This window comes from Eumetopias jubatus, unplaced genomic scaffold, assembly GCF_037043125.1.
Source record: "Eumetopias jubatus isolate StellerSeaLion01/CBP00866 unplaced genomic scaffold, mEumJub1_p1.0 scaffold_13, whole genome shotgun sequence".
Lineage (NCBI taxonomy): Eukaryota > Metazoa > Chordata > Mammalia > Carnivora > Otariidae > Eumetopias > Eumetopias jubatus.
Window position 1 is genome coordinate 11,654,964 of NW_028274819.1, and position 27,949 is coordinate 11,682,912.

General features: G+C 40.6%; 1 protein-coding gene, 1 non-coding gene and 1 pseudogene across 2 annotated transcripts; 2 read left to right on the forward strand and 1 right to left on the reverse strand.

The window, feature by feature from the left end:
* Positions 1-2,691: 2,691 nt before the first annotated feature.
* LOC114215147 (olfactory receptor 10V1-like) lies at positions 2,692-3,641 on the reverse strand (annotated as a pseudogene).
* Positions 3,642-19,879: 16,238 nt separating this feature from the next.
* On the forward strand, positions 19,880-20,809 carry LOC114215158 (olfactory receptor 10V1). Its single transcript, XM_028111077.1, has one exon. It carries the CDS (start codon positions 19,880-19,882, stop codon positions 20,807-20,809), a length of 930 nt encoding a protein of 309 aa, XP_027966878.1.
* Positions 20,810-25,808: 4,999 nt separating this feature from the next.
* Positions 25,809-25,911, forward strand: LOC114215448 (U6 spliceosomal RNA). Its single transcript, XR_015766707.1, has one exon. It is a non-coding gene; the product is annotated as a U6 spliceosomal RNA (small nuclear RNA).
* Positions 25,912-27,949: the final 2,038 nt, after the last annotated feature.

Sequence of the window (27,949 nt, forward strand, 5' to 3'; positions counted from 1 at the left end):
GTCCTGAGACCCCACTGTCCCGCGAGGGTTCCACCCCCCGCTTAGCCACTGCAGCGACGTCCCTCAGCGGAGCCGACTTCTAAAAGGTCCGATTTTGTGCTCCGCGGCTCTAGCACTTGCCAGAAGCGGCCGCCGGAGGCCCCTCCCCCGCCGTCTATCCTCCCGAATATCGCCTCGGATTCACATCTCCGCACGTCCTACCTTCCAGAAAGTGGTCGCTTTTCTGTTCAGAGAGTTGTTACTCTTCTTATCTTCGATCTCCTGTTGAGTTCATAGGTGTTCAGAATGGTTTGATCCCTATTCAGCTGAATTCCTGAGACCAGACGAAATCCAGGTCTCCTACTCCTCCGCCATCTTGCTCCGCCCCCCTGTGGAGCACTTCCTGAAAGACATGCTGGTCAATCAGGCTCTAATAGTTTAGGTTTATTCCCTAAAATCAAGTTAGAAAATTTGAGAGGTATATCCTTTTTTGACCATAATCATCCCTTCCATAACTGCTTTAAGTGACTTGGACATGTCACACCATCAGCTTACATGGAGAATTAACCCTAGAAAATTCATTTCATATTTACTGTATGTTACATTGGTTAAGGTCATGGGCTTTGGAGTCAGACTGTGACAGCACTTACTAGCTGTGTGATCTTGAAGAAATTACTTAACATCTCTGAGCCTCAGTTCTTTATGTGTAAAATACGGAAAATAATGGTATCTATCTTATAAGATGTTGTGGGAATCAAGTGAGTTAAGGTGTACTAAGCACCTAAACAATGTCTGGCACATTATTCAGTGCTCAATAAATGATAGCTAGTGTTATTATTGTAATTGCTGGTATGTTGTTAAACATGCAATATTCTCCTTTGAAAAATTGTGAGAAAAGATTCTTTTACACCTGAGATTTAACAAAAAAAAGTTAGGTTTCTCCATATTTCTACTGTATATTATTTTGTGAACTCTGAGTTTTCCAACTGAATTTTATTTTATTCTTTTCCTCGGTTACTAGAAATCTCAGATACCTGTAGGTGACCATTGTATAGACTGTAGAGAGCACATGGTTTGCATTTCTGCATACAATTTTACTACTATATTCTCTATAATCACACCTAAATTTTTCCTTTACCCCAATCTTCTTGCCTATGTGTTTTTAACATTTGTATCGAAGTATTTTTAAACTGCTTCACACCTTTTGTGCAAGCATATTGGAAACAGAATAAATTAAAAGTAGAGAAGTAGGGGTGCCTGGTTGTCTCAGTCGTTGGGCGTCTGTCTTCGGCTCGGGTCATGATCCCAGGGTCCTGGGATCAAGCCCCACATCAGGCTCTCTGCTCAGCGGGAAGCCTGCTTCTCTCTCTCTCACTCCCCCTGCTTGTGTTCCTGCTCTCACTGTCTCTCTCTCTGTCAAATAAATAAATGAAATCTTTAAAAAAAAAGTAGAGAAGTAATATATTAATTCCAACAAACACCATTGCTATCAATAAAATATCTATTGAATCTCCACATAAGCACAACTAAAAATACTTGGATGCCCCAGGAATTCTACCATCAGGATTCCATATTCCCCCTCTTTCTCACATGTAACACAATCAGATATGAAAGAGGCTAGTTTTTATCACTAGCAACATCAAGAGAGAACGGGATTCTTTTCTTTTTCTCTTATCAAGGAAGATGTCTTAGAAATACCTTTCCCTACTCTCAATCCTCCATCTGGTCTCCACTACCAGTGTCCCTAACAGTCCTGCTCATTGCCTGCTATGGTTTGGGGTTCCCCTGAGAGGGTCAGAGGACCCACCTGCTGTGATGAGAAGCCACTGACTCTACTGCTTTGGGAAGGGCTGATCAGACCAGCAGGAAGGCAGGACTTGAACAACTTAGTAAAAGCCGTTCGAGGGTAAGTGGCAGAGGACTTAAATAAGTAACAATCGTGGCTTCTTCTGTAGTTTCCTATTGTATTTTCACACATCCACATCTTCACTGGACTGTCCATCCAATCCCCTTGAGGTAGGAAGGCTGTTGTTATCACCATCCTCTCTTTTACGTAAAGGAAAAAGGTCAGGACTCAAGTTTGTGGTTGGACCTTAAGGCTAAGTACCCAGCACTTACCAGAAAATAAGAAGAAAGAATAAGCCATTTCTTCTACCCCGAGGGGCCTTATAGACTTATGATAAAGGCAATGCCAAAACATATGAAACTTAGTTATATAAAAAGAAGTGTGATTTAGTGAAAAGAGAAAGATCACTGTCAGAAGAGTGGCCGGACAGACTTTATTAAGGCAGTGGGACTTGAGCAGGCAAAGAGAAAGGTCATAAGACATTTGAATACATGAATCCATTGGGCCTGCATACCACCAAGGTTGTAGGTTCTTAAAACAGGTAAGAGGACAGCATCCATTGTGTCAGCTGCTACTGTGTCTCTATGTGCCCATTTATTCATCCTTTTCTTCACTGACACTGTTGTTCAGCCCTTATGCTAAGCTCTATGATGAGAGAGGAGGCTGGCTAAGTAGGCAGGGCCAATTCCTCACTGGAATCCACTAAAAAGCAGAGGAATTCGCACTGATGATCATTTCACAGGCTGAGAGAGCCATGGAGACGGTTCTCTCTCCACTCCTTCCTTCTTGCTTTGGAGCTTCCTGTCCTTCAGATCATGCCCCTACTCCTGGTTTGGGGAATATTTTTTCTAGGAAGGAATATTTTTCTAGGAAGTTTTCCTGAACCAGCACGTTCTTGCCATAAGTCTCCTTACTGCATCAGTCACCTCTCGATTCCTTATGCTATAGATCAAGGGGTTTAGCACTGGTGAAAAAAAAGGTGTAAACAAGAGACACCGCCCAGCCCTCTTCTGGAGAGTAGCTGGAGCTGGGGTGAAGGTAGATGAGGGTGCAACTCCCATACTGCAGGAGAACCACGATGAGGTGAGAGAAACAGGTGGAGAAAGCCCGGCGCTTTCCCTCAGCTGAATTCATCCTCAGGATGGTGGCCACAATGCAGCCATGGCAGAGGCAGATAAGGAGAAAGGGGATAACCACGGCGGCCACACCGAGGACATAGAGAACGGCCTCATGCACATGGGTGTCTGCACAGGCCAGGCGCGTGACTGCAGGCATGTCACAGAAGAAGTGGTAGATCTCACTGTGGCCACAGAATAGACGGTGGCAGATCAGAATGGTCAAAGGCAGTAACAACAGGAATCCCAGCCCCAAGGAACCTAGTCATCTGCCCGCAGAGCTGCCAACTCATGATGAGGTTGTAATGCAGTGGGTGACAAATGGCCACGTACCTGTCGTAGGCCATGACAGCAAGCAAGACACAGTCAGACCCTCCAAGAAGGATGAAGAAGAACATGTGGGCCCCACAGGCAGGGAGAGAGATAAGCATCTGCCCCATGGAAAGGATGCTAGCCAGAGTCAGGGGAGCAATGTTCGTAGAGTAGCCAATTTCCAGCATGGCCAGAACAAAAAGGAAGAAGTACATCGGGGTATGGAGGGAGCAATCTCTCCAGACGGTGAGCCCAATGGTGATGTTTCCAACAAGACTTCCTAAGTACAACAGCAAGAGGGCCACAAATATGAGGGGAGCCACCCTGGGGTCTATTAAGAAGGGGTGGAAGTGGAAGTGGACCCCTCCTGTCTGGTTTTCCTCTTCCATTAGGCCTGGAACAAGGAAAGAAGTCATGGGAAAAGTGACTCTCCTTGTCCTTGAGCCTGGAACTGGCCCAGCCATGTTCAAAACACTGTCTGCAATCACTGAGTACTTACCCTTACTACTTCCTTTGGAGTGCAGTTAATGTTATCTCACCTGGCCACTGCTTACTCTATAGCTATGTGACCTTGGAGAAGTTACAGACTTCAGTGCTCTCCTTTTTTTTCTTTTTTAAAAGATTTTATTTATTTATCTGACAGAGAGAGAGAGACAGCAAGAGAGGGAACACAAGCAGGGGAGTGGGAGAGGGAGAAGCAGACTTCCCGCGGAGCAGGGAGCGCAATGTGGGGCTAAACCTGAGCCGAAGGCAGACGCTTAATGACTGAGCCACCCAGGTGCCCCCAAGCGCCCTCCTTTTAAATGTGGAGAGAGCCTAACACTCACCTCCGAGGTGTGGTGAAAATCAAATGAGATTCTGTGTCTGAAAGTGCAAAGCCCAATGCACCCAGCAGGTTCTCAATAGGGTCTCCTATTTTCCTATTTCCATTCTTTCCTTGATCTTCATTCTTTACATATATATAAACACCCCTGATCATTCACATGCCTCTTTAGTACTCTGATTATCCACTTACCACAACAACATCTTAAAAATACATATTTAGGGACACCTGGGTGGCTAAGTCAGTTAAGCATCTGCCTTCGGCTCCGGCCATGATCTCCGGGTCCTGGGATCAAGCCCTGATTCGGGCTCCCTGCTCAGCGGGGAGTCTGCTTCTCCCTCTCCCTCTGATGCTCCCCCTGCTTGTGCTCTCTCTCTCAAATAAATAAGGAAAAAATTTAAAAATTCATATTTATACCAAGAGCATATGATTCTCATGTCGAGCCCAGAAGGCAGGAAATACAGGTGTTGCCCTTTAGCCAATAGAAATGTGGACCTGGAAGCCCAGAGTTAAATAGCTCACACAGCTATCCTCCCCAGTCAGGACTTTGTGATGGTATTTTTTCCTTCAGCATTCAACAATCCAATTTGTTTTGTTTTGTTTTGTTTACCAAACATGAACCCTACTCTTACTTTGCTTTCTTGCATAGGTCCACCTGCATTTTTATGGTGTCTACCCTGGATAGGGATTAATGCCCTCCTACGGGGCTCACCCTCCTGCCAACTGACTTATCATACTTTTAGATCCATCCCTCTTTTTTTTTTAAGGTTTTATTTATTTGAGAGAGAGAGAGAGCACAAGCAGGGAGGAGGGACAGAGGCAGAGGGAAAAGCAGACTCCGCTGAACAGGGAGCTCCACTCAGGGCTCGATCCCAGGTCCCTGAGATCATTACCTGAGCCGAAGGCAGATGCTTAACCAACTGAGCCACCCAGGTGTGCCTAGATGCATCCCTCTTAAACACTTTTTAAATCACATTACTCCACATTGACTTTAAGCTTAAAAAGCAAAAGAACCTCGATTTTGTCAATTATACCTTGATAAAGCTGAAGGAAAAAAAAGCAAAGGAACCTCTTATTCTTGTAGTATCACACACAATTATGACAGGCTGAGTCACAAAATATTTTTATAAATAAAATTAGCATGACTCACAGGGTGGGGTGGAAGTTCAGGAAATCACTCCATGAACATGCCCCACTGCCCCATCTCACCTGAACTCACATCTTTATTCCAAGTCACTAGGTCCTTATGCACATGACCCTTAAATTGCATTGGGTTTGAATTTGCTGCAAGGTAGGCTTGCTCATGCATGCAAGTATTTTCTGATGTTTGTGGAATCTTCAATTACTTTCGAATGGCCAAAGCTACAGAGCGCTCCTTGCATTGATCTTCTTGGGGGATACTTAGGCCAGACCAGGCCAAAAACACTGCTCTACTAAATTACAGGGGTGACAAAAATGGCAAATTAATTATTTTTGTTGTTTAACAAAGTGAGCCAAGTTTTAATATTATGTTTTCCTTGGGTTTAGATCTTAAGGATGATCCTCAGTGCTGTCAACGTTGTGGAGAAATGAGCACTGCCAAGGTCACTGGTGGAGGGGTGAAAGGTTTGACACTGTGGGAAAATATTTTTCAAATGCTTGTATTTGTCAAAATACGGACAATTTTCCAAGCTGGGTAACTCATACATAAGCATTCATTATACTGTCCTCTTAATTCGTGTAGGTTTGAAATTTTCCAAATAAAAAATGCATATTTGAATTTGAGTTATTCCACTTCAGGACTCTAAAGTCAGAAATTAACCTAAAATATAACAACCGTAACAACAACAAAAAGCTTTATACACAAGGCAAAAATCACAGCGTAATTTTAATAGGAAATCATGAAAATAACCTAATACAGAATGCTAGATTCAGTTGCTGAAATACTGTGCAATTGTTTAAAATTACATTTATGAAGACAATGTCATAATGTGAAAATATTTGTGATAGAATACTACACAAAAAATGAAATTTAAAAAGTTACAATCTCTGCACCACAAAAAAAATCCAGTCTTCGAGTGATGAGCCTGAAGGATATTTTTCCTGTTCTGTATTCTCCAAAATCCTATAATAAACGTCAAAACTCTTATAATTTTAATTATAAGCTTATAACATGATAAAAAGAGAGACAAGCAGTATTGTCCTCAAACTGCAGAGGACAATATTTTGCAAATTTCTAGAGCAAAGTAAACAATTTATACAGACTCTTTCCTTAAGAAAAGTATTTTTCTCTTCACAATGGACCACCTAGCAGTATTGTTCCTGGATATAAAAGAAAGAAGCAAATTGCACAACCCACAAGGAACTAAAATGTCCAGCGGTTAAAGAGTAATGAAATGATACGGTGTATGAATTCAGTGGATTAGAAGGCCTTTGCTAAGAAAAGAGTAGAGAAGACAGTGTTGAAAAAAACAGGAAGTGTAAATAGAGGGCTGTCAGTTTAAGTATAAACAAACAAGGCCAAGTACCCACCACATTCATAGGGCTGTGAAACTTTATAACTGGACTAAAGCCCTGAGAGACCATAGGCAGTTATAAATATGTGTTGGCAGAAATGAGTATGTTTGCATGTTTTTTGCAAATTTTTTATACATTTGTCTAATCACCTAAATTTTTAAAGTATTTTTTAAAGATTTTATTTATTTATTTGAGAGATAGAGAGAGAGAACATGAGCAGGGAGAGGGGCAGAGGGAGAAAGAGAAGTAGACCCCCCCACCCCGATGGGCAGGGAGCCCAACGAGGGGGCTCGATTCCAGGACCCTGGAATCAGGACCTGAGCCAAAGGCAGACGCTTAACCAACTGAGCCACCCAGGCACCCCTAAAGTATTTTTTAAATAAAAATGAAGGAACCCATCATCAAAGAGCCTTTTTCTAAACAAACGCCAAAACCTACCTCAGGCTGGTAGAAAATCCCTGGGAGGGTAAGTTAGCAGAGGGCTCTTTAAGCATTTATTTCCTTCAGAGCTTGGAAACATTCCATATCATTCGGGAGCCAGGGAGGCTGAGCTGCCAGTCTCCTGAAACTTCTCCTGAGGGATGTCAGAACCTGAGGTTAACCACGTCCTGTCTTTCCTTCGCAAGAACCCTCACTGAGCTCTTGTATCTGACATTTATTGAGCACCTACTCTATTCCCTGACACTGATGTGGAAAGTAGAGATAGAGCCGTGAACAGGAGAGATAAAGCCCTTGACCTCGTGAAACTTACATCCTCGCAAGAAAGAACAGACAGGAAGTAAGAAAAAAATAATCATACAGTTTTAGGTAATGATAAGTGCGTATGGAAGATAAAGCAGAGTAATGGGGTGGGGGCGGGCAATTTCAGCTAAAGGAGTCAAGGAAGACCCCTCTGGAAAAGTGACTTGATGGAGGCCTGAAAGTGTAAACAAAAAGAGCAGATGCAAGATGACTACGTTCTAGAAATCTGCTGCACAACATCATGCCTGTATTGAGCAATACTGTATTGTACACTAAATAGATAAAGGGGATTTGAGGTACAAACATCCAGGTATAAAATCAATAAGTCACAGGGATTAAAATACAGCCTAAGGATTGTCATCGGGAATACTGTAACAACTTCATATGGTGACAGAGGGTAACTACACTTGTGGTGAGCATTTTGTAATGTGTATAATTGTCAAATCACTATGTGGCACACCTGAAACTAATAAAATATAATATGTCAATTTCAATTGAAAAATTTTAAAATCAAAACAGATCAACATAGGGGAAGGGAAGGAAAAATAAATTAGAATAAAAACAGAGAGGAAGGAAACCATAAGAGGCTCGTAACTATAGGAAACAAACTGAGGGTTGCTGGAGGGGAGTCGGTGGGAGGATGGGGTAACTGGGTGATGGGCATTAAGGAGGGCAAGCGATGTAATGAACACTGGCTGTTATATGCAACTGATGAACCACTAAATTCTACCCCTGAAACTAATAATACACTGTATGTGAATTAACTTGAATTTAATAAAAAAAATTTTTAAATAATAAAATAAAATCACAAAAAAATTTAAAGGGTGGATTTCATGTTAAGTATTCTTATCACAGGGGCGCCTGGGTGGCTCAGTCATTAAGCGTCTGCCTTCGGCTCAGGTCATGATCCCAGAGTCCTGGGATCAAGCCCCGCATCGGGCTCCTTGCTCTGCAGGAAGCCTGCTTCTCCCTCTCCCACTCCTCCTGCTTGTGTTCCCTCTCTTGCTGTGTCTCTCTCTCAAATAAATAAATAAAATCTAAAAAAAAGTATTCTTATTACAATAAAAAGTAAAATAAAATAATTTTTGGGAGGTTGCTGGAATGTGTAAAAATAAATGGAAGGGAAAGAGTATTTGGAGAGAAGCGTTAGCACATGCAAGGGTCCTGAGGCAGCAAGTATTTGGCTGGTTTAGTGAACCACAGAAACAGTGATGTGGATGGACGGATGCAGAGGAGTCAGTGATGGGGAAAAAGGAAAGAGGAAGCCAGAGGAAGGTAGCCGAAATCATGCAGAGACTTGAGGGTCACAGTTAGAAGTCTGGATTCCATTGTAAGTATTATGGGAAACCACTAGAGGTTTTAAGGAGAGGGATATGCTGGCCCTTGTGTTGTTACAAGGTCACTCATCTATGATGTAGAGAACATACTAGAAATGAAGAAGAGGCAGGGAGATGGTCAGGAGGATCAGATGCCATAAGATGACTGGTGGCCCCAGAATTGAATTCACCCAGCTCCTTCTACCCTTCCTTCTCCCCCTCAAATATCAATTATATGGAGATCTGGCTAGATGTGAGAAAAAAATACGTGGTTCTCCTCTCCAACATGTTACTTTATCTGACCGGCTTTATAAAAACTAAGTAGTTTGGATATTTCCTATTGCCCTCTGGATTTCCACGGGTTGTCAAAGGAAATTTGACCTATAAAAGATATTAATAGAGCTGGCAGTTATTGGATACTTACTATGGGCGCATTCTCTGCTAAGAGTGTCTTGTGCATTATTACCCATGATTACCTCCATTTTACAGATGATAAAACTGGGGCTTTCAGAGTAAATAATTCGACCAAAATTAGGTATCTTAAAAGAGAGAAAGCTAGGAATAAAACCCAATTTGAAGGACTTCAAAGCTACACTCTAGACTACATGTTTGCAGTGAATACACTGGTATTCAAAATACAATAACGGGGATCAGCAGAATCAGTGTCAACTGGGAGCTTGGTACTGTGCCGACTCTCGGGCCCCACCCCAGACCATTTAACATATTTAAGTTTTAAATTAAAATTCCTTACATTTCCTATGTAAATCATATAATCTGAGACCTATTATTTTATTTTCTTGTCTGACTGCATTATTTAGAACCTCCAGAAAGTGTTGATTAATCATGGTGATAGCAAGTGTTCTGTCTAGCACCTGATATTTTGTGAACGTGGTTTAATTATTCCACCATTTTAATGCCTGCTGTGAGATTTTAATATAGTCATTTTCACATGAAGTATCAGGCTCTATAGTAGGAGTCAGCAAGTTTTTTCTGTAAAGTCCCAGAGAGTATGTTTTAGGCTTTGTGGGCCGTATAGCCTCTGTCACAACTGCTCGACTTTGCTGCAGTCTTAGACAACAGGGGAATGAATAAGCATGGCTGCATTCCAGTTAAACATTATTTACAAAAAACAGACACAGATGTAACATGTAGCCCGTAGTTTGCTGATTCCTGCTTTAGGGACAGCATAGGTTTGAATTTTGGTGCTTGCTAGTTACATCCCCTTGGGTAAGTTATTCGACATCGTGGTCCTCAGTTTCCTTATCTGAAAAATGAGGGTAATAGTAGCACCTCCTTCATAATGTAATTATGCAGAGTAAGTGATACATGCGACATATTTAGAAGAGTTGCCTACGTCAGAAGCAGCATTCAATAATGTAGGCACAAGAGCAGAAATCTTTCCTGATTGATTCCCCATTATACTCCTGGTTCCTGGCACACAGTAAGCACTCAATAAATATTCACAGAATAGCTAAAAGTTAACCATATTTAAGCAGTTTATTTCTATTCCTACTTTATTCAGAGCTTTTATAAAGCATCTCTGCTGAAGTCCATCATCAGATAACTTTTCAGCAGCTCTGAGCATAAATGTATTATTTGCCACTTCTATTCAACATAACACTGGAAGGCCTAGCCAAAGTAATTAGGCAAGAAAAAGAAGGAAATGCTGCCATTTGTGACAATATGGATGAACCTGGAGATTTTGGTAAGTGAAATAAGCCAGACAAAGAAACACAAGTACTGAGTCATATCACTTATAATGTGGACTCTAAAAGAAGTTGAACTCCTAGAAACACAAAGTAGAGGGTGGTTACCAAGGGTTGGGGAGTGGGGGAATTGGGGACACTTTGGCCAAAGGGTACAAGTTTCCAGTTATAAGATGAATAGGTTCTGGATACCTACTGTAACAACATGGTGACTACAGTTAATGTACTGTATACTTGAAATTTTCTAAGTGAAGAGATATTAAGTATTCTCACCACACACAAAAAAGTAACCATATGAGGTGATGGATACATTATTTAGCTTGATTGTGATAATCATTTCACAACGTATACATATATAAAAAAAAATCACATTATATACCTCAAATATATACAATTTTTGTTTGCCAATTTTAGCTGGAACATAAAATATTGGGGATGAATATCTGGAAGTAAGGATGAATAAAGTCGGTAGCTCTCAACATTCTCTGCACCATACAAATTTTATTTACGGTGTTTTCTCTATGAACCCCACAGTCAAAATTGTAAAGCTAAGAAAGGGTTAGGTGACATGATAAATACTGCACATGCATTATCCCATTCAATCTCCACAACTACTCTATGAGGGAGGAGCAGTACTATCATTCCCACTTCGCAGGTAAGGTAAGTAAGGCTGAGAAAGTTTAATTAACTTACCCGAAGACACACTCAGCCAGTGGCTGAGCCAAGGCTTAAATCCAAGTCTGTCTGAATTCAGACCTACTCTTTTAGCCATTCTTTTTCTTTTTTTAAAGATTTTATTTATTTATTTGACAGAGAGAGAGTGTGTGTGTGTGTGAGCCCACAAGCAGAGGGACTGGCAGGCCGAGGGAGAGGGAAAAGCAGGCTCCCCACTGAGCAGGGAGCCCGATGTGGGACTCCATCCCAGGACCCGGGATCATGACCTGAGCTGAAGGCAGGCGCTTAACTGAATAAGCCACCCAGGTATCCCTATTTTAGCCATTCTTATATATATTGCCTCCAAACCCCATGTTTTGAAAATTACTACCTTTAAAAAAAAAAATAGGCTTCCTGCCTAGCATAGAGCCCAATGCAGGGTTCAACTCACAACTGTGAGATCAAGACCTGAGCCAAGATCAAGAGTTGGACACTTAATGGACTGAGCCACCCACGTGCCCCCCAACTTTATCTTTTTTTTTTAAAGATTTTATTTATTTATTTGACAGAGAGAGACCCAGCAAGAGAAGGAACACAAGCAGGGGGAGGGGGAGAGGAAGAAGCAGGCTCCCCGCAGAGCAGGGAGCCCGATGTGGGGCTCAATCCCAGGACCCTGGGATCATGACCTGAGCTGAAGGCAGATGTTTAACGACTGAGCCACCCAGGCGCCCCCCAACTCTATCTTTTAAATAAACAAAAACACAAGTGATGATGATGATGATGATGATGATATAATAAAACCATCCCAGGAAAATGTATGACATATGTTAGGGCTTTTGAAATATTAAAATTACCTTGGAAACTCCATTAATAATCTCAAAAGGCCTTTGAGATTTGGGGATTGGAGATGGTAACCATTAGATGACCTCTAAAATCCCTTTTCATTCCATAATTTCATGAATGACCTTTCTAAAAAGAAAAAAGCTCTAAATGGTCCCTCATTTCTCCAGGGAACACTGAAAGAAAACCATGTCTTTGGATGAAATTGAAAGAAGCATCAGTGTTCATTAATCTCAACATATATTACAAAGAAACTACTGTCAGGATTTGAATGGTTCAATACAGAGCACCCAAGTAGACAGTGAGTGTTTGGCGTTGAATGTATGAAATAGAAGATACTCATTATCGATCCAACAGAAATGTCAAATAGACAGTGAAGTCTGAAGTTCAGGGACCGGGTTAGCTGGAAATCACACATTTGAGAATTATCAGCCTGTTGCTTGTATTTAAAGCCAAACAACTGAACTGAATCATCTGCAAAGAAATGTAAAAAGAAAAGAGGACCTAGGACCGAGACCCAGCTTGAGTGGAAGTTAGGGAAAGAGAAGAAGCCAGCAAAGTAGACCAAGAAGGAATATTAGAAATATAAAGTAAAATTAAGAGGAATTAATTTTCCAGAAGTAAAGAGAGCAGAGGATATGGCAGAATGTCTTCCCCCCCCAAAAAAAGAAAGAAAGAGAATAATGCTGCATGTAGAAATTAACTTTTTAAAAACATGATTTCAAGGTAAATCAAGTGAAAATAATAATTTTTCTTTCCCCCAACTGACCTCATCACTGAACTTATCAACAAGTTACTGAAAGATAATCCCCAGGGAAGATATACCAATGGGATAATCCTGATGTAATTTTAATTCTTAGGGAACACTGTATTTAATCTTGTTGCTTTATGCTTCTCAGGCAGACCTCAGACATCTCAGGGGACCAAGAATGTCCCTTTAGCCAGATTAGTTATGAATGTCCTTATTCGATGATAATTTCAAGTCTGAATATCAGGGGAACTTCAAACGTAGGTTTTAGGCTACAGGGATGTAGTGAGTAAAGCCCAGATGTTACCTCATACAAAAAAGAAAAAAGGCAGGATGGAACACGCCTTCAAGCTAAGAGTTGATTAGATAGGAAGCCTGTTGAGTTTCAGAAGAGTTTTAACAACGTGCCCAGACTGGGTGTTATACACAAACAATGAATCATGGAACACTACATCAAAAACTAATGATGTAATGTATGGTGATTAACACAACATAAAAAAAAAAAAAAAAAAAAGCAACGTGCCCTGAATCAGTGAGACATGTGAATCTAGAAGTGGTCAGCATACCTGCCCAGGGATCTACTGAGGACAGAAGGACCTAGGGGCAGACTCCAGGGTCCTCAGTGTTTAGCGAAGGATCCAAGTAAATCTGCAATGGCTTGCAGTCCACTGAGTCCAGTATAAGGTAAGAATCTCTTCCCAGACTCCAGATTCGAGAAGATTAGGAAAATCCCTAGCTTGTAACTAGGCCAAGCCTTGTGGTAGGCACTGGCCAGGGAAGAGAAACTAAAGATGGAAATTTTCACAGAAAGAGTCAAAGTCCAGTTCCTACTCAGAACCAATGTTTTATACCAGACAGTTTAAGGGGAACTCAAGAATGCATACTGTAAAATTCATGCTCTTCCAACTGATGAATGGCAAGAAGGAGGTTCTGTCCAAAATGGTCAAGGAATCTTACTCTACATCAGATTAAGAGTTCATTGCTAACTAGCATTGAAACATACAGATGTCAGTACTTTTTTTTTTTAAGATTTTTATTTATTTATGTGACAGAGAGACACAGCGAGAGAGGGAACACAGGCAGGGGGAGTGGGAGAGGGAGAAGTAGGCTTCCCGCGGAGCAGGGAGCCTGATGCTGGGCTCTATCCCAAGACCCCTGGATCATGACCTGAGCCGAAGGTAGACGCTTAACGACTGAGCCACCCAGGCGCCCCAAGATGTCAGTACTTTTAAGGCTTTCTCTAGTTTAAAAATATCCATCATTGCAAACCTCAAACTTACAGAAGCTGAAAAATTAGGAAACATCTATTATAAAAGGAATGACTAGAAGGTTCCTTCACATCAAGAATCCCCCTTATGCATTCAAAAATAATCCTGATTACATGCAATTTTTCAAAAAACATTATTGCCAAAAAAGAGATATGTTTGTGCTCCCCTGGCATGTGGTCCTTTTATATAAAGTACTTAAATGAATTTGAATTTTACTATTTTTACTGCTCTCAATGTTGAGCTCTCTGAACATTGGCTTCTCTCATTCTCTACACATTTCCTTCTTCTCCTGGACACTCGAGCTATGCCTTGCATAGAGTAGAGCCTTAACAAATATTTTTAAAGGATTTATTAAAATAAATATTGTTGATTAAATGGGTAGTTGGTGAAGAGGTAGAAAAGAAGAAGCAAAAAGGAAAGAGAGAGATCATAAATTAGGGGACTGAGCACTGACTTTGCAATGAACTGAGAAAGGCTTGTGGCACATCATTTTCCAGTGAAATAGTTTTGTTGATAAGAGACAATTAGAATTTAAAATTTTTTTCTCTCTAGGACACCTATCATTCAGCTTTACACATAGTGCATTGCTCAGTGATGATACAGTTTATTTGAATGGTAGGAGTTTAGACTTGCTTCTAAACTGACCTAGGAATTAAGTGCTACTTTGCCATTTAACAGCTGGGTAAATCAGTCAAACCCAGAAGACTGAATTTCCTCATCTGAAAAAATATGGACAATAGAGGTACCTGTTGAATATTGACTGTTGACCTGTTGGACTTAAGGACCACTTAAGTGAAATGATGCCTGTAAAATGATTACCACAGCATACGAGTGCCCAATAAATGTTACCCACTGGTGTGCAGTAGGAGGATAACTTTTTGTCGAATGCCTGAATATTTCATGTGACATATTCAAAATATGTTTATAAAAGTTTTATGTTGAACCATGTGAAATTGCCTGTATGCTACCATTATTGGCTTTCAGAAACAAATTCCATATGACTCAACGTGTTAGCGGTAAAGCGATACCACACTGGAGCTCCTTCTCTCACAGAAGTCTCTTCTGGAAAGTAAGGAGTCTCTTCAGACATCTAATCTCGTCAGATATATAGATGTATATGAAATTTGAATCTCATTTTATGAGTGATATTTATGAATTCATAATTCATGTATGAAATTCATATATTTTCAAACATATAGAAAATGTTATTCAAGAATGTCTTGTAAGGAGAAATACATCTTTTGTTTGGATACAGCTGGTGTTGGAACATTTTCTTTGAATAGGTATGAATAGACCTTACAGCTGGTATGAGTATCTCCAAAAGCCACAAATACCTGTGCTCCAAACAGGGCTTTTGCCCTAGAATGATGGTTATAACATTGTTCTTCCTTCTCTATTCTTCCCACTATCAACACTCCCAAGTTAAGATTTTATCTTCCTCTTCAGGTGAGTCCACCTTTGTGCTAATAGATATGCCATGTAGGTCAATTAGGCCAGAAATACCTAAAGTCGAGGCATTTTTGTATAAACTCTCTTTTAACTGTAACAACTAATCTGTGAGACAGTGGTCATTCTTCATTCTATTTAAAGAGGGATTCTACAATATAAGGGGGCATAGGAAACTAGAAGTGGAACCAGATGCGACATAAAATCTTTCCCAGGAAATACCAGGTAGACCTGCCAGGCATTCCACCCACTCAGCAATTTAAATCTTTTTCAGTCTCAAGATAGAAAATGGAAGGAATCAATGAACCAATATACTTTATTGAGCAGTTAATATGTGCCAGGCATTCCAGTAGGTTCTTGTACGGACATCGTTTCATTTTCACCTCACAACAAGCTTGTAAAGAAGGGAGGTGTTATTCTGAACAATGGAGTCTTAGGGCAAGTGACTTAGCAAGGTCACAAAACTAGCGAGTAGCAAAGCTGGAATTTGAGTACACATCATTTATTCCAACATAGCCTACTTTCTACCATCTTTCTTGGAAGCATCATCTCCCCCAAATTATATGCTTTTTTCAATATATGCATTGTCCTAAGATTGTTTGGTTGTATAACCAAACTTAGTTAAAAGACCACTTTTTAACTATCTTTTCTCCCCTTGTTATAAATGTTGTCTACAATTTAAATTGAACAAAACTGACAAGGGAAGATAGGATTCAAGAGTTTTAAACAGAACAAGAATAAGGGAAAATCTGGCCAACAGCCTTGTTCCTGTGACTCCACAGAGGAGATGGCATCTGAATCATCTTTGCATCCCCTACAGTACCTTGTATATTTAAATGATGAATTAAAAAAATGACCCACTTGTGCAACCTTGGGCAAGTCAGGCAATCTCTTTGGGAGAGACGGACCCAATAACCTGGGGGAGCTCCGATTCTGTGGGCATCTGTGACCTTCTGTGGCCACTAGTCAACTTGGACAGGAATTACATGAAGGACAAAGAACTCATGGAACCATGTTCTTCACTGCATGATGGTAAACAGTCTCAGGAGATGATAAACCATCTTTCCAAAGACTAGCTATCCCCTGGGCGTTTTCTCTGAGCCATACTTATCTTAGAAAATGTTGACCACTACTTTAGTTGTTTTCTTTGGAATAATAAGGGAGGAGCTGCAAATCAGGATTGTATATTTGGGAAGTTTGGAAAATTATTTTTCATTGAGTAATAGCCAATCCATGGTCTAAATCAGTACATCTAAAACTTTTCTACTTAAGTACTAATTAATAAGCATGAGAGACAATTTATATTAAGGACTTGGTAAACAATCGCAAGTAAGAAATCTCTTGGAAATATTATGTTTTTATCCCCCCAAAATTCATGCAGATCTTCCTTTTATGTACATATCTCCACTTTTTTATATGAAATAATTTTCTAAAAACCTTCAAGTTAAAATTGACCTTTTAAGAAAACTGCACCATGTTGATCCTGGGACTTCATTTTGTCCTGGACACAGTTTTGTACACTGACGACTCTAGAATATACACATTCTGGTTTAGGAAGCATGAACAGATCCAAACAAGCACCACCATCACTCCAGATTTATATAAAGAATTGTCAGCAAAGCATTCAGTTATTTGTTTGCACGATGTCCAACATTTGCTTCAATATTTTGGCATCATATAGAAGGAATATCTGAAAGTTCCAGACCATCTTTTGAAATGTGTCTACTTGGTTTCTTCTTTGCAATAACAAAAGCACTTCATATAACCTAAAGTTGATAGAACTTAACTTATATTTTCATCTTGTCGCAATGAAGAGATCACAATGAGTGGGGAACTTTTCCATAAAGAAATGAAGAGAATAGTTAGATAATATGCTAGATAATGTGGTACTCAGATTTCTTACTCAGAACCCTGGATTTAATAGTATTTCTCTACATTTGATTTCCTCTTCCCTTTTCTAGACCTTGTAATAAAATGAAGCCAATGCAGCCTATGCATTGCATTTAGACACAAGTGCTGTGAGGAGATTAGGTGGACTTATGCCCAAGATGTTGGGTGGACTTCCTGTGCCCAAGGAGGTGGTAACTGAGAAAAAAAAATGAGCAGACGGCACCATTGGGACTTTTAATCTCTAGTGTCCTTATGAAATGACTTATTCATTTTTATCACCTGCATAGGTTTGGTTCAACCCGAAACAACTGTGTTGGTTTTGGGACTAGACTCTTAGCCACCAGAAGGCAGGAGATTAAAACTGTAGCTCCTATGAAAACTCTTTGGGCATCACTCAGGACACTGGGTCCTGGGTCACAGAGAACCTTCTCTTTGTTCCCGCTCTCTCTCATGAAGGATGAATTAAGCCAGTCTCCCTCCATCTTCACCCAAATATCATAGTTTTTAACCAAACCCTTTCTCCCTGCTCCTTACAAAAGAAGGGAGGTGCACCGAGGTGGCGCAGTCAGTTAAGCATCTAACTCTTGGTTTCAGCTCAGGTCGTGATCTTCAGGGTTGTGATCTCAGGGTCATGAGACAGAGCCCCGCATGGGGATCCATGCTCAGCACAGAGTCTGCTAAGATTCTTTCTCCCTCTCCCTCTGCTCTTCCCGCTCATGCTCGCTCTCTCTCTCTCTCTCTCTCTCTCTCTCTCAAATAAAAAATAAATAAATAAATCTTTTAAGAAACAGAAGAAATAGGGGAGATTCTTTTTGTTGCATTGTTAGGGGCAGCATTTACTAGATAAAACAATAGTCTAGATTGTAATTATGCCTCTCAAGTCTGAAAATAGTGTAATCTAACATTTTTGGTCTCAGATCTTAGGTGCTCTTTTTACCATAGACCATCCAGAGTTCTACCTATGGCTGAAATATCATCAAGTAACAAAGCTACTTAGGAAATATGAAGCAGTATAGAGGGAGGCGGTATAGTAGGAACCTAGATTAAGTGTAAGAGTTCTGTGGTTAAGTAGACTGTGTTAGATCCTGGCTCTCCCACTTTCTACCTGTGTGACTTCAAAATATCTCCTAACCTCTTTAATCCTGTGTCTTCATCTGTAAAATGGGGTGATAATAGTACAGACTTCCTAAAGGAGTTTTGTGGAATAAGTGAACGAATGCACATAAATCATTTTTCACCATGCCTAGCACTTAACATGGAATAAATGACAATTTGTCATAAGATACCCTGTCCTCAGGGAACCTAGAATATAATTTGGGACAGAACCAATAGATACAGTAGAAGACAGTGTATTAGCACTAAAATCATAACACTCTGGGGCGCCTGGGTGGCTCAGTCGGTTAAGCGTCTGCCTTCGGCTCAGGTCATGATCCCAGGGTCCTGGGATCGAGTCCCACATCGGTCTCCCTGCTCAGCGGGGAGCCTGCTTCTCCCTCTCCTCCCCACTTGTGCTCTCTCTCTCACTCTCTCTGTCGCTCTCTCTCAAATAAATAAAATCTAAAAAAAAAAAAATAAAAATAACTAAATAAATAAAATCATAACACTCTGAGCAACACAGAATTTCAGAGAAAGGAGAGAGAGATTTAAACTAGAGTGGCCTGGGAAGACGTCATAAAAGAGGAACATGACCTAGAATTTGAACGTTGGGCAGGATTTGTATGAGGCAAAAGAGAGAAGATGAGATTTCTGACTGGAAGGAGAACAGAAGTATGTGAAGCAGGAAGGAGAATGATGGAGAGGAGGCCAATGAGTCCACCCTACGGTACATGACAGGGATAACTGGGGCCGCAGTGGGATTAGCCTCAAACAGTCAGGTCCAAGAGAGATTGGAATAATCAGCAGAGGAGCACGAAGACGGCCAGGTAAGCAACAGGAAGGCACCGAAGCAGCTGGAGGACGTGATCCTGGAGAGCAGGATACACAATGAAGAAAAGAGGAAGGAATACAGGAGAAGAGATAGGAGGTTATCACAAGAAACCTAAATGTAAGATAACAGATAGGACCGACTGGGGCAGTGGGAAAAGACCGAAGCAATAGATAGGAGAAATTTTTGTAGGACAAACGATCAGTATTTAGGAACAAATTGGGTAAAGGAGAGGAAGCAGGATGAGTCAATGACATCTCTCGGGGGTGAGCTAATTTGCAATTTGTGTTGCATTATCAGTGTAGCAGTACCACGGCTCTCTTAAAATTATAACATACATCTAACGACACTTTCCTAAGACGTTTTTGTTTCAAGTTTCACGTAATGAATTAAAACCCTATTTTATCTATTTTGTAACTTTGAACTTTAAATTGACTTTACTCAAAAATTCATTCAGCAAATACTCCTTGGAAAGCTTTCTATATCAGGCATTGTGCTAGGCAAAAAATCAAAGCAAAGAGCATCCAAATCCCCACCACTGAGGATTTCTCGGGCTTTGGTACTTGAGGGTAGAGGAGGAAAGGTGAGGGGTGGCAAATGTGTAAATGACAATATTGCATGATCTGCACTAACATGAAAGCGTGTGCACATAATCGCTGAGGTACCTCAGAAAGTGCTCTAACACTGAACAGGGGAGTACAAATGCATCATATTGCATGGGAGGTGCCTAAAGATGCATGTCGTCTTTCCTTTATCCAGACCAAATACATTATCTATGGAAGAAATAAATAAAACGGCAAAGACTCAGTTCTTCTTTCATCCATTCTCCACTGACCCTAAGATCCAGGTGGGGATTTTTGTGGCCTTCCTGGTGATGTACCTGACCAGCCTCAGTGGAAACACCACAGTTGCAGTCCTTGTCCAAATCAACCACTCCCTCCACATCCCCATGTACTTCTTCCTGGCTAACCTGGCAGTTCTAGAAATCTTCTATACATCTGCCATTGCCCCCCTGGCCTTGGCAAACCTCCTTTCAATGGGCAAAACTCCTGTTTCCATCCCGGGATGTGGGACCCAGATGTTTTTCTTCGTCTTCTTGGGTGGAGCTGATTGTGTCCTGCTTGCAGTCATGGCTTATGACCGGTTTGTGGCAATCTGTCACCCTCTAAGATACACCCGCATCATGAGCTGGCCCTTGTGTGTGGAGCTGATGGTAGGGTCCCTGGTGCTGGGTTTCCTGCTGTCGCTGCCTCTGACTATTTTAATCTTCCATCTCCCATTCTGCAATAACAATGAGATCTACCACTTCTACTGTGACATGCCTGCAGTCATGCGCCTGGCCTGTGCAGACACACAAGTTCACAAGACTGCCCTGTACATTATCAGCTTCATCGTCCTAAGCATGCCCCTCTCATTAATCTTCATCTCCTACGTCTTCATCATGGCAGCCATTCTACGGATCCGGTCAGCAGAAGGGCGCCACCGAGCCTTCTCTACCTGCTCCTCTCACATTTTAGTGGTCCTCCTGCAGTATGGCTGCACCAGCTTTATATACTTGTCCCCCAGTTCCAGCTACTCTCCTGAGATGGGCCGGGTGGTGTCCGTGGTCTACACCTTCATCACTCCCATTCTAAACCCCTTGATCTACAGTATAAGGAACAAGGAACTGAAAGATGCCCTAAGGAGGGCACTGAAGAAGTTCTAGGTAGGATGATCCCATGGCTTGTCAGAATCAGATGCTCAAAGTGAATGAGGATGCTATTAATAACTATGCTGGGACAACATGAGTGAGCCAGGAATGTCCTCAGCAAACTGAGACATGGCCCACTATTCTAGGATCACTGGAGGAGATGAATGCTACTGTGTAATGGAAATAAAGCTGTATCATGGAGGGCAGGCTGATGTCCTGGGCTTGGATGGAGGAGAATCAACACTTATTGGACACCTGCTATATACCAGGCATTTTATATGGGTTATCTCACTTAGCCCATAGTAAGTACCATCGTCTTCATGTTTGATATATCCAGGATGAGAACACAAGTATTTAAAAATCTAGGGGCACCTGGGCAGCTTGGTCAGTTGAGCATCCAACTCTTGATTTTGGCTCAGGTCATGATCTCAGGGTTGTGAGACTGAGCCCACAACATGGAGCCTGCTTAGGATTCTCTCTCTCCCTCTCTCTCTGCCCCTCCCCTCCCCCTCTCTCTCTTTCCATCTCTAAAAAATAATAAATAAAATAAATAATAAATAAATTTTTAAAAAATCTGAAGACTAAGCTATCTTCAAACAAAATGTTGGCCAAGGAGGCCCTGAATGGCAAGAGAAAGAAAGAAAGAGAGAGAGAGAGAGGGAGGGAGGAAGGAAGGAAGGGAGAGAGGGAGGGAGGAAGGAAGGAAGGAAGGAAGGAAGGAAGGAAGGAAGGAAGAAAGAAAGAAAGAGAAAGAAAGAAAGAAAGAAAGAAAGAAAGGAAGGAAGGAAGGAAGGAAGGAAGGAAGGAAGGAAGGAAGGAAGAAAGAAAAGAAAGAAAGAAAGAAAGAAAGAAAGAAAGAAAGAAAGAAAGAAAGAAAGAAAAAGAAAGAAAGGAAGAAAGGCTTTGCAGTTGGCCAAAGGAAGGGAGATTTTTCTTTCTTTTTTTTTAAATGTTTTTGTTTTGTTAACCAAAATGAAAACTCATGATTCTGTTCATAACTTTGAAAGAGCACCCCAGCAATAAAAAGGGTAATAGTAATGGAGGAAAACGTTATTTAATTTTATAAGTGAAAATATGGGAAAAGAAGTGGGCCTCATTGAATCTTGACTCCTCAAGAATCCCTTCTACAGCATCTCAGTGTTCCAGACTCTGCTTGAGCTTCCAAGGAGAGAGATCATTCACTTGTAAGACACCACATTCCTTGTTGGACAACTCCGATTGTTAAAGTACCACATGCTTGTTTGAGCTAAAGTCCATCTACAAGCAACTTCCTCCCACTGATCCTATTTTGACCCTCTAGAGCTTTCTTTTCCCTGACAGGTCTCCCAAGTATCCAAGTATTAGGACAGATTTTGTATCTTCTTTAAGTCTTTAGTCCTCTTTTCTCTAGAGCAAATACTCCATCAGTTTTCTCTCCAGGAGATCATATTTAAATGCTCTCACACCAGTCACCTTCTAGATTTTCCCTAGCTCCATATCCTTCTACAAATTTTCACCCAGAAATAAACACAGCGCACTGGGAGTATTTTGTTCTGGGGAACTGTTACTTATCATGACCTGTGAACTACATCTCTATCAATTCACCTTGATCACTTTAGCCTCTCATAAATTTGGTATCAAATAAAATCTCCATATCACTTCATTTGACTTTCAATTCTGCCTGATCACAATTTATTTTACTAACATACATGTAGGACTTTTTTTTTTTAGAGAGAGAGATTGAGCGTGCACTCATGAGTGGGGGTGGGGGGTGGAAGGACAGAGGGAGACAGAGAGAGAACCTTAAGCAGGCTTCACACACAGCAGAGTCCAACAAGGGGCTCAATCTCACCACCCTGAGATCATGACCTGAGATGAAACCAAGAGTCAGACACTTAACCAGCTGAGCTACCCAGATGCCCCTGTAGGACTTTTCATTTAACACTGATATATTGGTTTGTGTCTTTTTTTTTAATTGGTTTGGGCCAAGTGAACCAAACTGCCACAGTCACCTTCAGGATTTTATTCATCATAGTTTTGTGGCATGATCAAAATTACAATCATATTTCATTTCCTTTTCCAAATCATTAACCAATATCTACAGTAAAATACAACAAGTGAGCATCTATGGTAGTCCTCCTATTTGGGAATTGTCCAACTAGATAGAAATATGCTCAATTAATACCATTGGTGGTACATTGTCACAATTATGACCACAGCCCCCAGGGGATCCATGCCTCTGGGTGGCCCCCTTCCCCTATGGCTATGTGACTTGCTTTGACCAATGGGACATTAGCAAATATATTGCAAGCAGAGGCTTACACTTACCCTTTGGTGTCTGTCCTCTCTTGCTGCCCTGTGACTGTCACAAGATGTTGGGGCTAGGATAACACCTAGAGATAGACCATCAAGAAGGTTCCTTAGACCAACCCCAGCCGATCCTCCAGATGACTGCGTCACATTAGTGATTCCAGCAGAAGAACTACCCAGCCGAACTAGCCTAAAATGTTGACCCACAGAAACATGGGCAAATGAAATGGTTGTTATTGTAAGTCATTAAGTTTGAACTGGTATATTTTGCATCAAAAAATAACCAATTCACCATCCAATCTGTAATAAACCATCTCTCCAAGAAGAATATCATGGAAAGCCTATCAAATCTTTTCATACAATCAAAATACATTACAGTACGGATATAAATCTAACCATTGAAAAGCCTTATTTTTTTTGTTTCTCAAATAAATTTTATTTTATTTTATTATGTTATGAAAAGCCTTATTTTAAAAGTAAAGTGTATTTGGCATGATTTATCTTGGGTCACTTCATATGGGCTCTTCTTAGTAATCACCAGGCTTTTCAAAACGCTTACAAATTATTTATTTAATCATGCATTTCCAGAATTTTAATAGGGATTCGCACTGAGATGGCTATCTTATTGTTTTGAAACACACTGGTAGTTTATAAATTTTGTTTATATCTTCATCTGAATGGGAAAAGAAACATTCAATAGTTGTGAGTGCCTTGGGAATGGAGAATATGCCATTTATCCTTGAATTCCCAGCATCTAGTGCAGTGGCTAGCATTTATTAGACTCAGCTGATTTACTACCAAGAGATAAATTACATCTAGGGAGAGTGCCTTGCCGCTCATAAAAATTGTATGTTCTTTATACAAAAGAATTGTGTTCTACCCTTTTCCTACCATTTTTATCCCTCACTACTCCTTTAGCAGTGGTGGTACTCCATAAATATTTGTGGAATTGAACAGGACTAACTTTGGAGATAATTTTTTTCTGGTTTTCAGATTTTTTTTAATGCTACTGATAAATGTCCATTCTTATTAAAAACTTTTTTGAAACATTTATTGCTACTACTAACTTTTTAATGCTCTATTTGATTCTATATCGGTAAGTCCTATGTTCCCTAAGACTTACAGATAATAAAAAATACAAATGGGAACTATAAAATATCCATCTGAAGGAAGTGGGTAGCTATTATTACTGCATATTAAAAGAATATTATATAATTGGCTATATTTAACCCAATTTTAGCAAGGGTATTTTTTTATAGATTTTATTTATTTATTTGAGAGAGAGAGAGAGAGAGAGACAGAGCTAGAGAGGCAACACAAGCAGGGGGAGTGGGAGAGGGAGAAGCAGGCTTCCTGCTGAACAGGGAGCCCGATGTGGGGCTCGATCCCAGGACCCTGGGACCATGACCTGAGCCGAAGGCGCTTAACCAACTGAGCCACCCAGGCACCCGCAAGGGTATTTTTAAACTGCCATCATTCATAGAAAAATTTTCTAACTCTCACTTGCTGCAGAGGGGATGTTATTGATGCTGTTCCTTTTCATTCCAAAAGTAAAAAGCCAGGGATGCCTGGGTGGCTCAGTCTGTTAAGCGTCTCAGGTCATGATCCCAGGGTCCTGGGATGGAGTCCTGCATAGGGCTCCCTGCTCAGCGGGGAGCCTGCTTCTCCCTCTGCCTGCTCTGCCTGCCCCGTCCCCTGTTTGTGCGCGTTCTCTCTCTCTCTGACAAATAAATAAATAAAATCTTAAATAATAATAATAAAGAGCCAAAGGGACAGGCATACTCTGCAATTACACCCAGAAGAAAATCCCAAACAGACTCTCAGGTTTCTTTCATCCTTTTACAGTATTGCAGTGTTTAGAAGCAGAGGAAAGAGGATAATGAAGAAAAGGTGCGGGGCGCCTGGGTGGCTCAATCAGTTAAGCGTCTGCCTTTAGTTCAGGTCATGATCCCAGAGTCCTGGGATCAAGTCCCTCGTCAGGCTCCCTGCTCAGCAGGGACCCTGCTTCTCCCTCTCCCTCTGCTGCTCTCCCTGGTTGTGCTCTCTCTCTTTCTCTTTCTCTCTCTCAAATAAAAATCTTAAAAAAAAAAAAAAAACAATGAGTCAGAAAACACTAGAAAAACAAATCAGGTGAGGACATGGAGACAGGGCTGACAGAGGAAAGCAGGATGTCTGAGAAACCTGTGGGGGTGTGAAAGATGAGAGGAGTTATGGGTTATTGCAACAGGCATCAGAGCATCTACCATGGTTCTCTGGAAGAAGCATCATAGGGTTGAGATTCAGAGACATGGAGACATGGTTTCTAGGAGCGGTAAGCTGGGAAAGTCACTATCGTCCTTCAAGCCTCTATCCCAGTATCTAGAAAATACGAGGATTAAGCTTATTTATATCTAAGATATCTAAGAGCCCTGACTTTGATTCATTAATTCTCCTGAGTTCTATTCAATTCTCGGGACATTTGTCCTCACCTTGGACAGGTGCTTTTACCCCACAGTAATAGATTTTAACTGCTTCTCAATCATCAAGTGAAAATGAAAAACGTGGGCATGACAAAATGGGATAGCAGTTACCCTTGTCTTATCCCAAGTAGGACAGAAAGTCCGAAGGCTGGGGTTCTTTGGGTCTCTGACTTGGGAAACACACCCTCCCAAAGGTGGTTTCATTCTGAGGTCTTTTGAAAGTCAGATGTTGCCGTATGACTTTCTCATTATTTGAAAAGAAATGAGCGTTCGCTTCACAGCACAGGTACTAAGACTGGAACAATACTGAGATTAGCACGGTGCCTGCACAAGGATGACATGCAAATTGATGAAGCATTCCGTATTTTTAAAAACAAAAGCCCGAACTCATAGGTACAGAGAATGTATTCATGGTTGCCAGAGGTAAGGGATGAAGGGTTGGCCAAAAATGGTGAAGTGGGTCAAAAGGTACAAACTTCCAGTTATGAAATAAATAAGTCCTGGTGATGTAATGTACCACATGGTGACTATAGTTAACAATATTGTACATTTGATAGTCACTAAGGGAGGAGATCTTAAAAGTTCTCATCACAAGAAAAAGAATTGTAACTATGGTAACATATATTAACTATATTTTATTGAGCTATTCAGCTCAATGACACTTCATCTAAATAGTCTTGCCTGACCACCCTCCCCACCCCCACATGAGGACAAGTGACCACACCATCCCCCGTGTTCACTCTGTACCTTGTGTATAACTCTATCACAGCACCTGTAACACCTGTAGTGTCCTTGTTTATCTCCCTCAAGTACACTGTGACGTCTTTGGAGGAAGAAACTATCTCCATTAACTTGATGCCTAGAGATCTCAAAAATATTGAATTAATTTATGAATCATTAGTTTACAGCCATGCATTCAGGGCCAGCTCAGTTTTTGCCTCCATGTGAAGCATTGTGTGACTTTTCTTGTCCCTCCCTCCTCTATGATAACATCCCTTTCAAGGGATAGTCTGGCATTGAACCCTACTCACATTTCATGCCCTTGTGTTTTATCTCCCAAGTCAGATGTGACCTCATTGATGGCAGACACCACACCGAATATGTCTTAGAATATCTCACAAAACTTGCCACAGTGAATAGGTGGCAGTCAAAAAAATCATCTGGAAAACTACAGGTTAAATAACCTAATGCAAGAAATTGAAGACACCAATCAAAGTACAGAAATACTTCAAAGACTAACACAGACCATATAAAGTACCATCCTTCTTAGTTGTCCACCACTGCTCTTCATGAAACATGTAGGATGACACACTACACCCAGGGTGTATCATCCAACTATTCTTTTGTGACTTTCAGGATTCCCAGCCTCTGTCATATCCTTGCTTTCAGTGATCCCAGGAGGTGGGGAGGCCCCCAGCTGTGCACAGAGACTTTCTTTACCTATAGTAGCTAGGTGTTTCTGCTTCAGTGACAACATCTCAATAACAAAAGTCTGAGTCTCTTACATCCATGATAATATGTATTTCTTCCAGTTGACTCAATTAAGAATTGAAGAGAAGTGAGGAACTTCCCAGCATGAACAACAAATGCATGTTAGCACCCTCATTTACACAGCTTGCAAGAAGAAACTCCAGGCTATCCTTCACAGGATACTTGGCAAAATTATTCTTTTTATTATAGAAAGAAGGAAGGAAGGAAGGAAAGAAGGAAGGAAAGAGGGAAAGGGAGGTAGGGAAGAAAGAAAGAAAGAAAGAAAGAAAGAAAGAAAGAAAGAAAGAAAGAAAGAAAGAAAGAAAGAAAGAAAGAAAGAAAGAAAGAAAGAAAGAAAGAAAGAAAGAAAGAAAGAAAGAAAGAAAGAAAGAAAGAAAGAAAGAAAGAAAGAAAGAAAGAAAGAAAGAAAGAAAGAAAGAAAGAAAGAAAGAAAGAAAGAAAGAAAGAAAGAAAGAAAGAAAGAAAGAAAGAAAGAAAGAAAGAAAGAAAGAAAGAAAGAAAGAAAGAAAGAAAGAAAGAAAGAAAGAAAGAAAGAAAGAAAGAAAGAAAGAAAGAAAGAAAAGAAAGAAAAGAAAGAAAAAGAAAGAGAAAAAGAAAAAGAAAGAAAGAAAGAAAGAAAGAAAGAAAGAAAGAAAGAAAGAAAGAAAGAAAGAAAGAAAGAAAGAAAGAAAGAAAGAAAGAAAGAAAGAAAGAAAGAAAGAAAGAAAGAAAGAAAGAAAAAAGACAGACAAGAGGTAGAGAGGGAAAGAGAAATGGAGCCTAGATCAAGGTACTTTCCCTACTACCTCTCCTTAGAGAATGCATGAAGTATGGTTTATTTATAACATAAAGTAATGAGTTAGTTCTGCTCCAGTTGCAATGATCCTTCAAGTCTTGGTAACAACAATCAATAATTCCTTCCTTCATTCATTTAACA

What these genes read in the sequence shown, in the direction of transcription:
- LOC114215158 (XM_028111077.1), top strand. Translation starts at nt 19,880, where the DNA reads ATGGAAGAAATAAATAAAACGGCAAAGACTCAGTTCTTCTTTCATCCA.